General features: G+C 41.9%; 1 protein-coding gene across 6 annotated transcripts in view; it reads right to left on the bottom strand.

Moving 5' to 3' along the window:
* Positions 1 to 15,677, bottom strand: part of CPEB3 (cytoplasmic polyadenylation element binding protein 3) — a 194,286-nt gene that overhangs the window by 42,007 nt on the left and 136,602 nt on the right. For all 6 annotated transcript variants that reach the window (XM_065922913.1, XM_065922910.1, XM_065922912.1 and 3 more), the window contains exon 7: positions 11,960 to 12,078. In XM_065922913.1, coding sequence (XP_065778985.1) covers positions 11,960 to 12,078 — 119 coding nt within the window. The remainder of the gene's footprint in view (positions 1 to 11,959; positions 12,079 to 15,677) is intronic.

A 15,677-nucleotide genomic window follows, 5' to 3' on the forward strand; every position in this document is an offset into this window, starting at 1 on the left:
CAAAGCTCACACCACTGCGGATTCAGAGAAATGTCAACACGGGCCAACATCAGCACACTCTACGTGCTAGGCAAGAAATATTGTGGTACTGTTTGCACTGAGAAGTTTCATTCACACTTCAGTTTCTTTCTGAAATATAAGACCATTCTTACTCAGGAATGTTCTCCATCTTCTACGGTTTATTCTCAGACCTCAGGGTCTAATATTCATGTTCTATCTTTCTGACTTACTCTTTGAATAAATTCTCTGGTCCCAAGACACACACACACACACACACACACACACACACACACACACACACAAACACATAGGTTTCTCTACTCTTTTAGTCCCATACTTTGTAAGCTGACTCAAATATTTTGTAGAAAGGAATACAATATAAATAAAAGGACTTTTTATTATCTTTGTTTCTTTAATAATTATTTTTGAGAAATGTTTAAATTAGACCTCTATCTTAATTCAATACAAACTTCCCCTGGCAAAACAACTTTTACATCCACAGTGATTACTCTGTGTGTATCTATATGTCTTTGTAAAACAATTCTTCTACTATGTTGTCGAATAGGCTACACGCTGGGCAGTAAAAGCCCTAACATCCTAAGGAAAAGATAAGGCTGTCACCAGAATGGTGACGATTACTTTAAATGAAATTGACATGGTTCCAGTACCACTTCCTGAAGAAACCTGATCACATCTGGTTACAAAGGTGACTCCAGGAAGAGGCTATCTGGCAGACACCACCCACGAGCCCTTTGCCCATGCCACAACCATACAGCAAGGGTTACACAGCACGGAACATCTGTAGGGCCAGACAGGTAGCATAAATATGTCAGGTTACCAGGACAATAGTTAGTAGGCAGGCAGTGACACTATGGAGTAAACCACTCCTTTTATTTCGTTTTATATTATACTTGATGAACAATGTTGTGTTAGTTTCAACTGTACAGCAAAGTGATTCAACTACACATATATGCGTGTATCCTTTTTCAAATTCTTTTCCCATTTAGGTTGTTATAGAATATTGAGCTGAGTTCCCTGTGCCATAGAGTAGGCCCTTGTTGGTTATCTATTTTAAATACAGCCATGTTAAACCACTCCTTTTAAAGGAAGCAGATACTTCTCTCAGCTAGTATTTATCATTTGCGAATGTGTTGTCAGACTTTTCCATTTCTCTAGAAATTCAGATTTTTATGTGAAACTCCAAGATTTCTGAATGTTGGGAACTCATTCAAATGTGAAAGTCACTTGTACAGGCTAGACAAAATTAACTGCAGGCCAGATCATTTCTGTAGGCTCCAGCCTGTGATCTCTGGTTAGAAAGGTTTAGTTATCACACAGTTCACAAAGGAATGTTTTGTTTCATAAGCACTTATGAGAGAAAATATTAATACAAAAATGGTTTTCCCTTAGTTTCAGTTCCTTTTTTAAGCATGTATTCCGATGGAAGTTATGGTGAGGACCATAAACCTTCTAGCGGAATTATTAGTCTTCTAAACTTTTATCTTCTGATTTGATAATTGGCTTTCTATAAATGCTTATCTCCAAAGGCAAAATCTTTTTAAGGATAAAGGCAAAAACCAAACATAAAGATTGACAGCATAAACACACGAATTTATATCATAAAGTGACTTCAACAGCTTTCAAGAAATCTAAAACGACTTAATATGTAACAGCAACAGTTAGTACTGAGTTCAAAATGGGTCGTAAAGCAGCAGAGACAACTTGCAAAATGAACAATGCATTTGTCTCAGGAAACTGTTAACAAACGTACAGTGTAGTGATGATTCAAGAAATTTTGCAAGGGAGATGAGAGCCTTGAAGATGAGGAGCACAGTGGCTGGCCATCGGAAGTTAACGACCAACTGAGAGCAATCATTGAAGCTGATCCTCTTACAATTATACGAGAAGTTGCCGAAGAACTTAACGTTGACCATTCTATGGTCATTCAGTATTTGAAGCAAATTGGAAAAGTGAAAAGGCTCTATTAGTGGGTATCTCATGAGCTGACCAGAAATCAAAAAAATTATCGTTTTTGAAGTGTCATCTTCTTCTATTCTATGCAACAACAACGAACCATTTCTCGATGTGTGATGGAAAAGTGGATTTTATATGACAGATGGTGACAACCAGCTCAGTGGTTGGACAGAGAAGAAGCTCCAAAGCACTTCCCAAAGCCAAACTTGCACCAAAAAAGGTCATGGTTACTGTTTGGTGGTCTGCTGCTGGTCTGATCCACTACAGCTTTCTGAATCCTGGCAAAACCATTACATCTGAAAAGTATGCTCAGCAGTTGACGAGATGGACTGAAAACTGCAATGCCTGCAGCCAGCACTAATCAATAGAAAGGGCCCAATTCTTTTCCACAACACTGCCTGAATGCACGTCACACAGCCAACACTTCAGAAGTTGAATGAATCGGGCTACAAAGTTTCGCCTCATCCACTATATTCACCTGGCCTCTCACCAATCGACTACCAGTTTTTCAAACAACTTGGCAACTTTGTGCAGGGAAAATGCCTCTACAACCAGCAGGAGGCAGAAAATGCTTTCCAAGAGTTCACTGAATCCCGAAGCATGGATTTTTCTTCTGTAGAAATAAGCAAATTTATTTCTCATTGGCAAAAATGTGTTGACTGTAATGGCTCCTGTTTTGATTAATAAAGATGTGCTTAAACCTAGTTATAATGATTTAAAATTCACAGTCTGCAAGCACAGTTATGTTTGTACCAACCTAATAACTTAAATTTCATTTTATTTAAAACAGAGTCATTAATAGGGATAAGATTAGGCTAAGTTCTAGGGGGAAAAAATTAAGAAATATAATGCAGGTCATTTATTTTGATAGGGTGCTATAACATTATTTCCTAAAAAGAAAATGTCATCGAAAATTTGCAAAAGCCACTAAGTTAAATAAAAAATGCATTTTTATTGTATCTTTAATAACAGGATAAGAACAGTTTTAGCAAGAACAGTTTTAAATACAAGTCTTAGGGCTTCAAGTTTCTGAATATGACCAAGTCTCCCTATAGCTCTGGAACTCTCTCAGTTCAGATCACTACCTAGAATTTAGACATGACCTTGGTGGGCTACAGTTCATGGGGGTCGCAAAAAGTCAAGACACGATTGTGCTACTAAGCACCCACTACCAACAAATAATGTTATCTTGAGCTCACTTTGCACATCTCATCCTAAGCCTGCTCTGGTCCTCTCCTTAGGTTACTAATACCTACCACTTGAAGGGCTCTACTGTGTGGCGCCTTCCTTTTCATTTGCTGGGCTCAAGGCAGCTCCAAAGAGCAACCAAACTGTTCAGAGGCAACAGTGCAATCTGGTGGTCAGTTTAGGAAATTACCTGACCAAACCCCTCTTTCAGGCCATTTGTTCTCTTTCCCACAAATTACCCATAAAGCTTATAGTTCGGCATCCCCCCAACCCAGCCCCATTTCCTTTTTCCTCTTTTCAATACCCTTCAAACTCCTACTCAAGCTCTTCAGGAAAATGTCTCCATTTTTCTCTCCCTAATCCTACAATCATCCTTTTAATCGACGTGACTCAGAAAAACAACAGCGCAGAACCATCAGGACTGCTCTCCCCAGTAAGCAGTATCCCAGCTCTTCTGACAGCCAGGATGAGTCAGCTAAACCGAGGTCTGTGGACATACAGCTGCAACAGCTCAGCTCTAGTGGTAATGCACCCGAACCTGCCCCAGCTGTCAGCAGTTCTATTTTAAGCATCACAGACCTCACAGAATGACTGGAGTGCCCCATAGTATCACAGATAAGCTAGTCTGTGGTTTCTGAGGCATCTTTATCTCATCCATGGTGCAAGGGGTTGTTTTATTATTATGACCACTATAAAACTAACAGTCATAACGGCAATAATTGTGGTTAAGACTCTTCAAAGTATTTTCGCATTTGGTATCTCACCTCAACCTAATTTTCACCACATAATGCCCTAACAAACAGCTCAGCCACCTTTGAGGAGTTCGGGTGCTACCTAATATTCTCAAATACTGTCCTCCACCCAATGGAGTGGAAAAGGAAATGCCCTCCCTGTATCTTCTACAGTTAAGTGGCCAGAAAGGACTTAATAGCTGCTCAGAGCCATTGGCCTTGATATGACTCCCATACCTTGGCCAGGTCTGGGGCCACCAGGCAGAACTCCACTGGGACTCAAAGCAAATGAAGATTATTCCTCAGACACCAACGGGTTGCTGGCCCCGGAGAACCTCAGCAAAATAGCCAGGATTCTTCCTAGAGAGGAAGCCAAAAGTAATCCCAGGAAATTCTCTTACACCGTCCTAGGATGCTCCAAGGCCCACCACCAGTGTCCGGAAATAGTGCAGGTACAAGACGGAAACTGCTGCCATCTTTGCCAAGCTCCAGAGCCTGATGCGCAGAAACCACCGGCTCCACTGGGACCTTCAGTTATTGCTGAACAATTCGGTTGCACTCTGCACACTGTTTCATAAGGGCACCCAGTACAAAAATAGAACATGCATAAATTGTGCCCCGAAAATGATGATGTACACTTTCTTGCTCTACACTTGATATAATAAAGCCATTATCAATTAGATGATATGGTTAATATCTGGACTTAACATTCATAAGATTCAAGGAAACACCTTCCCGCTAAAGGTTTTCCAGACCCCCTCAGGGACACCTACATGTGTGTTAGTCACTCAGTTGTGTCCGACTCTTTGTGACCCCATGGACTATAGCTCTCCAGGCTCCTCTGTCCATGGAGTTCTCCAGGCAAGAATACTGGACTGGGTTGCCATGCCCTTCTCCAGGAGATCTTCCAGACCCAGGGATCAAACCCCAGTCTCCCACATTGCAGGCAGATTCTTGACCATCTGAGCCACCAGGGAAGCCCCCAGGGACACCTGATCACTTTGCTGTTTGGCTCCCCCACCCAACTTCTGTCTATAATACTTCCATCATAGCACCTTGACTCCTTACTCCACTTACTGTTACATGGCTACTTCTCTCCATTGGACTCCAGGGGCCTCTAAGGCTGAGACCACTTCTCCATGTGGGTCCTGACTGCTCAGCACAGTAGCCAAGCCTTAGTGAGTGCTCTGAGCTCTTTAGTATAATGGTGAATTAATGAAGGTTTTCCCGAGGGGCAGACAGTGGTGCTCTAAGAACCAACCTGTCCAGCAGTTGTCCCTCTATAGCTGCCTGATCACTCTCCTCGCTCCACCAAAAGTTACCTTCCAGAGACATGGAATTATAGTATGTCTGCTCACCAGTGGGTGCCCCAGGGCTTGGGCCTAATTTGTGAAAATTTCTGATGCCACCAGGGGACCCACTCAGTGATCAGAATTACCTAGTGCTTGTCACCACTTCTGATGTTCCCACATCACTCAGAAAGTATAAGCATAATAGATGATTTCCTTTTGAAAGAAAGAAGAAACTAGCACTTTTGAGCACCTACACTGACCCATGGTGCTAGGCATTTTACACACACCGTCACATTTAAACTCACCATAACTGTTATGCTATAAAATTATCCCTACTTTAAAGACAAAGAAACTTGTCAGTGTGAAACCAACTCAGGACTGAAACAGGTTTCTCTGACCCCAAGTCTATAGCCACTCTTTCCATTGCAGTGATGTCGTGTGCCTGCAAGGCTCCCTGTCCTCCAGGCCACTGGCCACCAGCTCTGCTTCACAAAAGTCAAAATAGTCAAACTTTGCAAATAGTCAAACAGTTAAGACTTCGCAAATAGTTAGACTTTGCCAAAGTCAAAATAGTCAAACTTCGCAAATAGTCAAATAGTTAGACTTCACAAATAGACTTCGCAAAAAGTCAAAAAGTCTGTTTCCTTCAAAAGTCAAAATACATTTTTATTTGTGAGCGATTAATCTCTCTCCTTTCCAATCTCATATGGCCTGTTCTCAATGCATTAAGAAATGACCCACAGACTCTTCTTAAAGCTACTAACAAAACCAGCAGCTAGAAAAGCTCAAAAATGATTTAACAATGAAACTGGCACTATAGTCAGCTATTTTTTAACTTCTAGGTTCATAGCCTCAGGCGCTCGTACTCTGCAGCCAGACAATTTTGTCCAATGGCTACATAAATGTGTATTTTCAGCTCCATGGTGCTAGGGCAAGGATGTTGTCCCTGGCATGCTGTTCACTAAAACTCTTGAGAGGAATGTACACATAAAAGCTCAAGTTACCTAAGTTTTTCCTGGGACGAAGCCTATTCTTTGAGCGAGCTTCACGGAATACTAATTCCACCAGAATCTTCACAAGTATAATCCCCAGAGAGGTATATAATATGCTGGGTTAAACAATCTTAAACACATTTATTTATTGCAAAACTCCTCAGAACTTTAATATATCAATGTTTCCCAAATGTTCTTGGCTATTAAATCTTTAATTAAAGGAGAAAGCGGATATAAAATCTACAAAAGTGCCCAGTAAGCAACACCTGTTATTATCAAGAGCAAACCTTCTGTCAGTGATCCTCTCAACAGACTAGTGTGTGATGAGACAAGTGTTCTTCAGAACACACTTTGGAAAACCCTGAATACAGTCCTTTAGGGGATGGGGTTGGCTATTTCATCCCCTGGTTACCATCTTGTACACTGCAACTGCAGCATCTCTTAGGCCTTTCTAGAAAGGAATAACAACTTTCAAAGACTTAAGCACTATGAAACTCTGGACCCATCTGCAAATTCAGAGATTCAGGGAGGGGAAAAAAAAAAGGACTTATGAATAGGAGGTACTTCTCTCATTTTAGAGGAGGAATTCTTTCTTTGGAGAAATTCTTATGATGGGAGGTACCCAAAGAAGGAATTTAGGCTGAGGACCCAAGGGACAAATAAATAAATCAAGAAGATCAGAGTGCTAAAGATTTCCAAGGTTGAGATAGTACACAAAACCAGATTTGATTGAGTCAAGATAAAATTATTGTTATTGTCTTAGGAAGTAGTAGGTGGGGAATGAAAGAGTTTGAGCAAATATTCTAAAACCCAAGGACTGAGGCCATCAATCAAGATTGCCCTATAAGCCCTTAACTGTTTTTCCCAATTTAATTTCCCTCTATTCCCTTCACATATTGGTGTTCCATCTGAAGTGTTCTGCATTCACACCACATTATTTCTCATTTCTGTCTTCATACTGTTATGTTTCTCCAAAATGTCTATTCCCTCAGATCTCTACACTTCTGGTCAATCTCCAAACTCCCTTCATTCTTCAAAGCCCCATTTAAGAGACACTTCATCCAAGAAGCTTTCTTTCATCACTCATGGTATATATGAATTGTTCAAAATATTTAATCTACATTTTACCTTCATTATAGTCATTATTTTTCTTAATCTGACAAATATTTGAGAATCTTTTATTCACCAGGCTCTATAAATTTGTGTACTTACACACTTTTTAAAAAAATCTACTCATTATACTATAAAGCTTTTGAACACTTGTTTTTATGTCTAATTCAAAGTATTCTGATTCACAGTAACCAATACTAAGGCCTTGCCCCTAGTAGGCACTCAAATATGATTTGAAGGGAAAAAGGAGGGCACAGCATTTTTTAAAGTTATATGTGGGCTGGAGATAGCTATAATAGAAGGTATGATTCACTATCGGATGGTGCAGTGATCAGAGAAGGCTTCATAAAAGAGATGACATTTGAGAGGAGTCTGAAAATGAGGGTAGGAATTAGGAATTGAAATGGGGGCAGAAATATTTTAGTTGATTGGAATATGGGGTTCAGGAGGAAAGCAGAAAAAGTTAAGGTTGGAAAAAAATTTGAAGTCAGACTAGAAAAGTCTTAAATCCTAGGCAAAATAATCCCAGTTATTTTTGTAACTTTAAAAAGTGACTAAAAAATTCTAGAGATTCCTCTGATATATAAATGGGGGTAGGAGACACTGGAATGATAGATTAGGTAGAATTAAAAATTAAAGAAATAAACCAGCTTCTATTTCCAGTTTCCTTTTTTTCCCTCCACCATTTGTTTTTCAATTTTTGTCTTTCTAGTTTTAAGTGGATGGCCTGAACAATAACCTGAAGAACTGACCTTACATAAGCACACGTCAGTTTGGTAAGACAGTTTTTAAAATATATAGCAATGTCGATCCATCAAGTTTTAGGATATTTATAAATTGTGATTGTGCTATAAACTTTAAGGAGGAGGAATTCAGAAACTTCTCTGACACTCCCTTGGTGTTTGCTAGCCCATATCTCCGGCCAAAGTGTTCTAGAAGTTAAGAATCATGACGTCTTCTTCCTCACCTCCTTTTCAGGGTTACCGTTTTCAGCCCCTCCATCTGTTAGACCTTCTCAGGTTTCCTCTTCTATCAGTCTGCTGTCTTGAACCTTCAGGTTCCGCCTATTTATACATTCAAAAAGTAGAGTCCCCTTAACAAGAGGGACCACTGTCAGTGTCTGCCTCCTTCACCGGAAGCATGGACAAGGACAGAGCTGTCCTCTGGGATGCCTGGGACATGTAAGCTATGGAACTGCTCTTGCCAGAGGAGGGGGAAGAACACACACAAATCTAGAGACTGTGCAATTACTCCTGCTCTTGCCAATTTGTCTTTCATTCTTTAAGCCTGAGGGATCCTCTACTCAATACAGTAATGGACTGCATGAGAAGAGAATCTGAGAAGAGTGAATATATGTACGTGGATAACTGATTCACTCTGCTGTACTCCTGATACTAACACAACATTGTCAATCAACTATACTCCAATAAAAACTATAAAAAAAAAAGACTGAGGGGTTAATTATCAGGCCATAAATACAGTTTCTTTTGTCATCTTTCAGGATCAGACCTATATATAGAGTAGTCTGAGAGGAGTCATTTAATGAAAGGTAATCACTGACCAGAAATAGAACTACCTGAAATCCACTAATTATAGATTCATTTGAGTTAAAAAACAAACACAATCTCAGAAAGGGTAAGTAAGGGGAAAGCTTTTTATCAGGCACTGTATTAGGAAAAGCATGTGATTAACCTAATCCACACAAAGGGAGCGGGAGGCTGATTGTGGAGAAGGGAGAGGCAAAAGATAGAAAATCTGTGAGATCCCTCTGGAACATGGGGTATATTTCCCAGGAGAAATTCAGGGAGGATTGGACAGAACTCAACAACAGAATGAGGGCACTAAGAACCTGAAAGGCGGCCAAGCTAAAAAGCAGGAAAAGCAGGAGAGTCAAAGCTCTGGTCTGGTGAGTGACCTCTAGAGGCTGACTTTACCTAGAGCTACTGCCGAGGTCCTCATTTACTCCCAAAGGTTCAACCCAGCTCTCAGTTTCTGTGGGAGCATCCAAGATGAGGTGGAATGTACTGAAATCTGGGCAGGGAGAGAGGGGTAGGAATGGGGGGGAAGTATGGCCAAATAAGGCTGGGAGTGGAAGATGTGGAGTGAACGCCAAGAAAGAGAAGGTTTCAAAAATGGAGCCAAAGAGCCAGAACCCCAAATGGGATCCAGTTCATTAGAATTATAGGCATTTGGGGACTTCCATGTTTCCCATGCTAAGTTTTATTTAAATTGCTTATGCTGGAAATTCTGAGTATGCCTGGGTCAAAGAAATATGTGATCAGCAGCCACCTTTCAGAACTCACCAAGCTCCAATAAAACTGCTTCATTTGAGCTCAGAAAACAGAAACTGCAATAAGGAAGAAATTTGTAGAGACACAAACAATGGAAGTTAGTTTCCCGATAAACATTTCCAAAACAGATAATTACACTATTTAATTTGAAAAGTCCTTCATACCAAGGGTAATATGCATATTTGGCATGAAAGTATTCAACAGTAATGGTGCTGCCTCCATACCACCTCTGTCTGCTCATCCCCTCTCACAGGGATGTCCAGTCTGGGGTGAGCTTTCCCTGATCAAGCACATGATCCACCTCCTCCCGTACAGCAAGGGACACAGCCCTGCTAAGGTACACAAGCTCTGTCTACTCATTTCCAGGCTCCTCCCCTCAATTCAACAGCTTCTTTATCTCCTATGGGTATAACTCTCTCAATATGTACCTCTACTTCTCTGTCATTTGATAGATACAAACATATCTCAAATCCCCTTCTACAGTGTACAACCAACCCCACCTTAATACTGCCGAGCTCACCCCCACACCTCTTCCACTGATGTGTCAGTGGCAGCCTCTCTGAAGGGTGACCATTTTCCCCTGACATCTGACCCTGCCAAATTGGGTTCAGTCTGTCTAATTTCATATTACTCCAAAGAGGTTTACAAGTTACTGCAGCTGTCTTATTATTATCTCAGAAGAAACACACTCCCATTCCAGTCTCCCTCAACACAGCCTCTCCACACTGTTTAAATTAAGACCAAAGTTAACAAAGGCCCCCTACTCTTTTTCCCAACCTACTATTTTCTACTGTTTTTCTGGATAGCTACCTGAATAGCTACCCTATCCAATGTTGTTTACTGCTGTTATAGAAACTGGATAATGGCCCCAGAAATGGAAAGTTACAGAGGTACTTTCAAACTTGCTGAAATCCTTGCCTCTTCTTCTACATCAATCACTGTGACATGACTCAGGGTTTCCTTTCCTCAGTAACTCTCTCTCCTGCTTTACATGCTGGCTTCTCCCACTTAGAGGTGGCCAGTCCTGGCATCATTCTTCTGCAAACAATTATAAACCCTGTTCCATTTTTTTCAAACGATGTTGCTCAGTAGATAAGCGCTGATCTTCCGCTCCCCAGTCCTCTAGCACCACGTAGGAGTAGCAGCACTGTTTGTGCAAGTACCCGACCTCATCAAATGCTTTCACGCACATTTTCCTCTTATCTGAGCCTCTCAACACCCCAGAGAGGAACTATTGGTCTTCTTATTTTATCGGTGAGGAAACCAAGATGCAGCAAGGATTAGGTGACTTATGCCGTCAAGCAGATATTTAAATGCTAGAACCAAGACTCAAACTGGGAGCTTTACATCTGACCACAACTGCTGCCCCATACATGTTTCTGAGAGTAAACCTTGCTGATAACCAAGCCCACACCTCTCTTTAAGTCTTACAGGGATGCTACAGGCCCCGTGGTAAACATGTGCCCTGGCCCCTTAGTCCACACTACTGCTTTTACTCTATTTCCCACTCTGAGTATCAGGCCTTGACACACAAGTCTCACCCCTATCCCAACCTCCTTAGGGATCATTGTTGTTTAGTCACCAAGTCATGACTGACTCTTCGCGACCCAATGGACTGCAGCACGCCAGGCCTCCCTACCCCTCCCCACCTCCTGGGGTTTACTTCTGCTGTATTATTCAAGTTTTTTCTTCTGCCCTGAACAGTCTTGCCTTTTTTCCACTGATATCCCCTCTGTCAGGAGAAAGGTCTTCCTTTCTCACCCACTGACTTATTCACTCACACTCTTTGGCTCAGAAACCACAGACTCAACCACAAATTCTGTAGAAGTGTGCATTATTTATGGCGTTGGGTCCATGTTCCCCATCTTTCCCCACCCCTTCTCTGTTTGAAGCTATTCACTCTAGAGTGTAAGCTCCTGGCCCAGAAGGCTCTATTTAGCCAGCTGTGGGTACCACCCAGCACAAAGCTTTGCATTCAAAATCACATAAACACTGAAGATTATGATCTTTTATTTTTTAAAAAAATAAATAAATCACTCCTACCCTTGATCTGAAATAATGACAGAAACCAGCTGCCAAAACCACTAAGGGCATTATTTACTTCAATTCAGAGTTTCTGAATAGGAATTAGCTTAAAAGAACTGTAAAGTGAAAGACAAGGGCACACTTGTTTACATGCAGTCCCAAACATATAAAACCAAAAACTGAGAAATTTGTTATTAGCTCCCCGTCAACAACAATCCAGCACTACCACATAGCGAAGTCACCCTGGGTATAAGAGGATCCTAGTTCCCAGCATTCTCATGACAAGGAGAAGGTGATCAGCTATTCTGATTGTATACATGCTCTGAAAAAGCAACAGCTGGCTGCACGTTACTTACTGGTTTATCCTTGATGGTGGGGCTTGACACACACAGGTACAGTTTCCCATCTTCCTCTAGGCAGGCGTCTATCAAAGCTTGTACCGAGCTCTCCTCCTGGAACAGCAGAAAGGCATAGCCTTGGGGGGGACAAAAACAAAGGGGTGGGGGGAGGAATCAGTAAATTAAACTCAAAGTACCAATTAAAAACTCATTTATTGTTTCACTTTGGTAAGTTCTTATTAAAATCTAAGAACCTGAAGTGGGACATAGGGAAGAAATAGTCACTGAGACCCTCATGTGCCAGGCACTCTATTCAGTTCAGTTCAGTTGCTCAGTCGTGTCTGACTCTTTGCCACCTCACGAATCGCAGCATGCCAGGCCTCCCTGTCCATCACCAACTCCCGGAGTTTACTCAAACTCATGTCCATCGAGTCGGAGATGCCATCCAGCCATCTCATCCTCTGTCGTCCCCTTCTCCTCCTGCCCCCAATCCCTCCCAGCATCAGGGTCTTTTCCAATGAGTCAACTCTTCGCACTCTCTCTATTAGATACTCATAAATTTTACCTTAATTTCTAAAATGACTCAGGGAAGCAAGTTCAGGTCACATCTATGGAATTTTCATTATATAGGCTTGGTCAACTTTCATGAGGGTTGGACACAACTTAGTGACTGAGCAACAACAACAAGAGGTTCACCAGTGGCCTGAGCCACAACTGCTCTTGAAACAAGCATCACCTGGCCTCCAATTTCCATAAAGCTCTAGGCTTGACACATGCTTCAACCTGGATGAATGCTGAAGACACTATGCTAACTGAAAGGAGCCAAGCACAAAATACTATACATTTTATGGAATGCCCAGTATAGGCAAATCTATAGAGACAGAAATAGATTAGTGGTCTACTGTCCAGGGCTGGGGGAGTGGAGGGAATAGATACTGTGTTTCTTCTGGGAATGATGAAAATCTGCTAAAATTTATTGTGCTGGTGACTGCGTAACTCTGTTAACATACTGGAAACCGCTGAACCATACATTTTAAATGCGTGAACTGAGAATTATATCTCAATGAAAGTTGTCAAAAAAAAGAAGCTCAGCAATAGGCTAGTGTTGTCTTTATGTTATGTCTGATGGTGATGCTCTATTTCTTCAAAGATATTCTCCTGCCTCACAGCTGAGTACATGATCTGCAAACATGGACATGAGCTGCAGGATGTCCATGGACATGTTGAGCTTTGTCCCATTCAGTAAGATTTACTGAGCAACTGTTACAGACGACACACAATCTGTGGATTATGAGGAATAGTGAGAGGAACTAGACTTAAGTTCCAGCTGTCCGGAGACATACATGGTAAAAGAAACAGACTTTAAAACAATTAACTACTTGCTACAAAGCTGAGGGAGATAAATGGAAATATAAAGTACTGTGGGAGCCCAGACAAGCAAGGAAGCTGACTTGAGAGAATCAGCAAAGACGTCAGAGAGGACAATAGGTGTTGAAGGGGCCAGCTCTGGCACAAGCTGCCACATTGGCAGCTAAGCAAAGGTCCGTCATGAGTTAGTCTAAACTTGAGTTCAACTGTCTGACCTCTCCACAATCCCTTTAGCTTTGCTAAATCTCTCAGCTGTCACCTCTACTCCCAGTCCTGCTAGTGACCTCAAAGGAAATCATCAGCACTAAGGCCCTCCTCTGGCACTCTGAGGGCCAGAAAGATCTAAGTGGTGAAGGAGGATAAGAACCACCACATTCAGAAGCTTTGCACACATCAAAGAAGCTAATCGACTGGCCTAGAAGCGAAGCTCTCTGGAGTCCTGAGCAGCATGTAATGACAGTGGCAGTGGACAATGACTAATGGGTACTCTTTATCTTCTCCTCCAACTCCTCATCTACTATACAGAGCATCCAAGCAAACACAACAGGAGAAAGATCAACCATGACGCAGCACACCAGGAGTGGCCAACGCAACAGGCAGACGACAGGACCCAAGGAAAAGCACCCGGCTCACAGGAATGGGTATGGAGCCACGAGAAGGAGACTGCCTACGTGGCGGGACCCAGAGTTGTTTCCTGGGCTTCGCTTCCAGGCTGGATGGGCTAAAGGATTCAGCAGGTGGCCAGGCAAGAACAATCAAACTTAACTGAAAAACCAGAAAGGATAATACGTCATTTCTTCACACCCTCTCTCTTTTGGAAATAATATCAAATGATTACGAAGCCCCAGGGAATCTATTCAAAGTTCAGTGTTTTCATTTAATTTGAGAACATTAATTAAACTTGCCAAGGAGAGTATTAGAGGTCAGTGGGTTTAAAAAAATGCAAAGATCACAAAGAGGAGGTCTCAGCACATCTTCTCAAACCTCCTGCCTCACCAAGTTAAATCTTGGTGCAAATCTTCCATAAAGGTCCTGAGAGGCATACTGAACATCCTGTTTTTGGAGAGGACCCCGTCTGTGTACAGTAAGTGCAGCAGGCACATCAAAAAGGCCTGGGGATGGGACAGCTCAGTGCACAAGCTCAGCTAGCTCCTTGCCTCTGCAGGGCCATGGAGCTGGCTGCACCTTTCTTGTACATTGCTGCCTGCCTCCTACAATCTTCTGCATCACATCCCACACTGGGTTCAACTTGGGCATCAGAGGAAAGGGAGGGTATCGCCCCATAGCAGCTGAGTAGCTACCACAAAAGTACACAGATTTTTCACTTAGGCCTATTTCACAGCCATAAATGTCAACACTGGTGGTAGACAGAGTAAAAACAACTGAGAATCACAAGTAAAACCCTGTTAACAAATGTTATTACCAGGAAAAAGATCTACAACTTCTTTTCCTTTCCCAGAGAATATGCCATAATACTTTACCAATTTCTTCAGAATGGCTCTTTTACAACAAATGATCTCTACTCCCTGAAGCTGCTACTCTCAGTAATGCTACTCTCAGACTTTCTCTTAGCACCACAGAGAAGGGGTGTAACTCAAGTGCAGCCAACCCTGCCTCCTACCCCAGGCCTTTCAACCAAAGTAAAATTCAGAAACACCCCAACAAACCCATGAAAACAACTTCATGAGACGTTTACCTACTAAAACACCTTCTGATACCTCAAGGTCAACCAAACCCAGACGACAAAAGAAGTCAGAGGATTAAAAAAGAATCAGGAAGGAAGAAAACTTCAAACACATTCCCCTTTTGATCTTCAGAAATTTGAGGTCAAAGCAAACAAAGCAGAAAAGGATGCCTTCAAGAATAATAAGGTCAACATAAGATGGAAATTAAATCAATGATTTACTAAAAGGCAAATTCCACATGGCACTGGAGACAGAGCTCTGGATTAGGGAGTCAGCACGCCTGGATTGGGGTCCTAGTCCTCATACTTACTAGCTGTGTAGTAATAATAGTAGCTAACATTTATTGAGCATCTGCTATGCACCAGGTACTGTTTCTAAGTGCCTTATGTATATTAACTTGATTCAACTTCACAACACTCTGTGAGGCAAGCACGACTTTAAATTCTGTTTTACAGTTAAAGAAACTTGAAGAGGGACTTCTCTGGTGGTTCAGTGGATAAGAATCTGCCTGCCAACGCAGAGGACACAGGTTTGATCATTGGTCTGGGACGATTCCACATGCTGCTGAGCAGCTAAGCCCCTGTGCTACAACGAATAAACCCGTGCTCTAGAGCCCTCAAAAGATAACTATTGAAGCCTGAGTGCCACTATACACTGTGCTCCGCAACAAGAGAGGCCATCGC

Source organism: Muntiacus reevesi, chromosome 2, assembly GCF_963930625.1.
Source record: "Muntiacus reevesi chromosome 2, mMunRee1.1, whole genome shotgun sequence".
Taxonomy (NCBI): domain Eukaryota; kingdom Metazoa; phylum Chordata; class Mammalia; order Artiodactyla; family Cervidae; genus Muntiacus; species Muntiacus reevesi.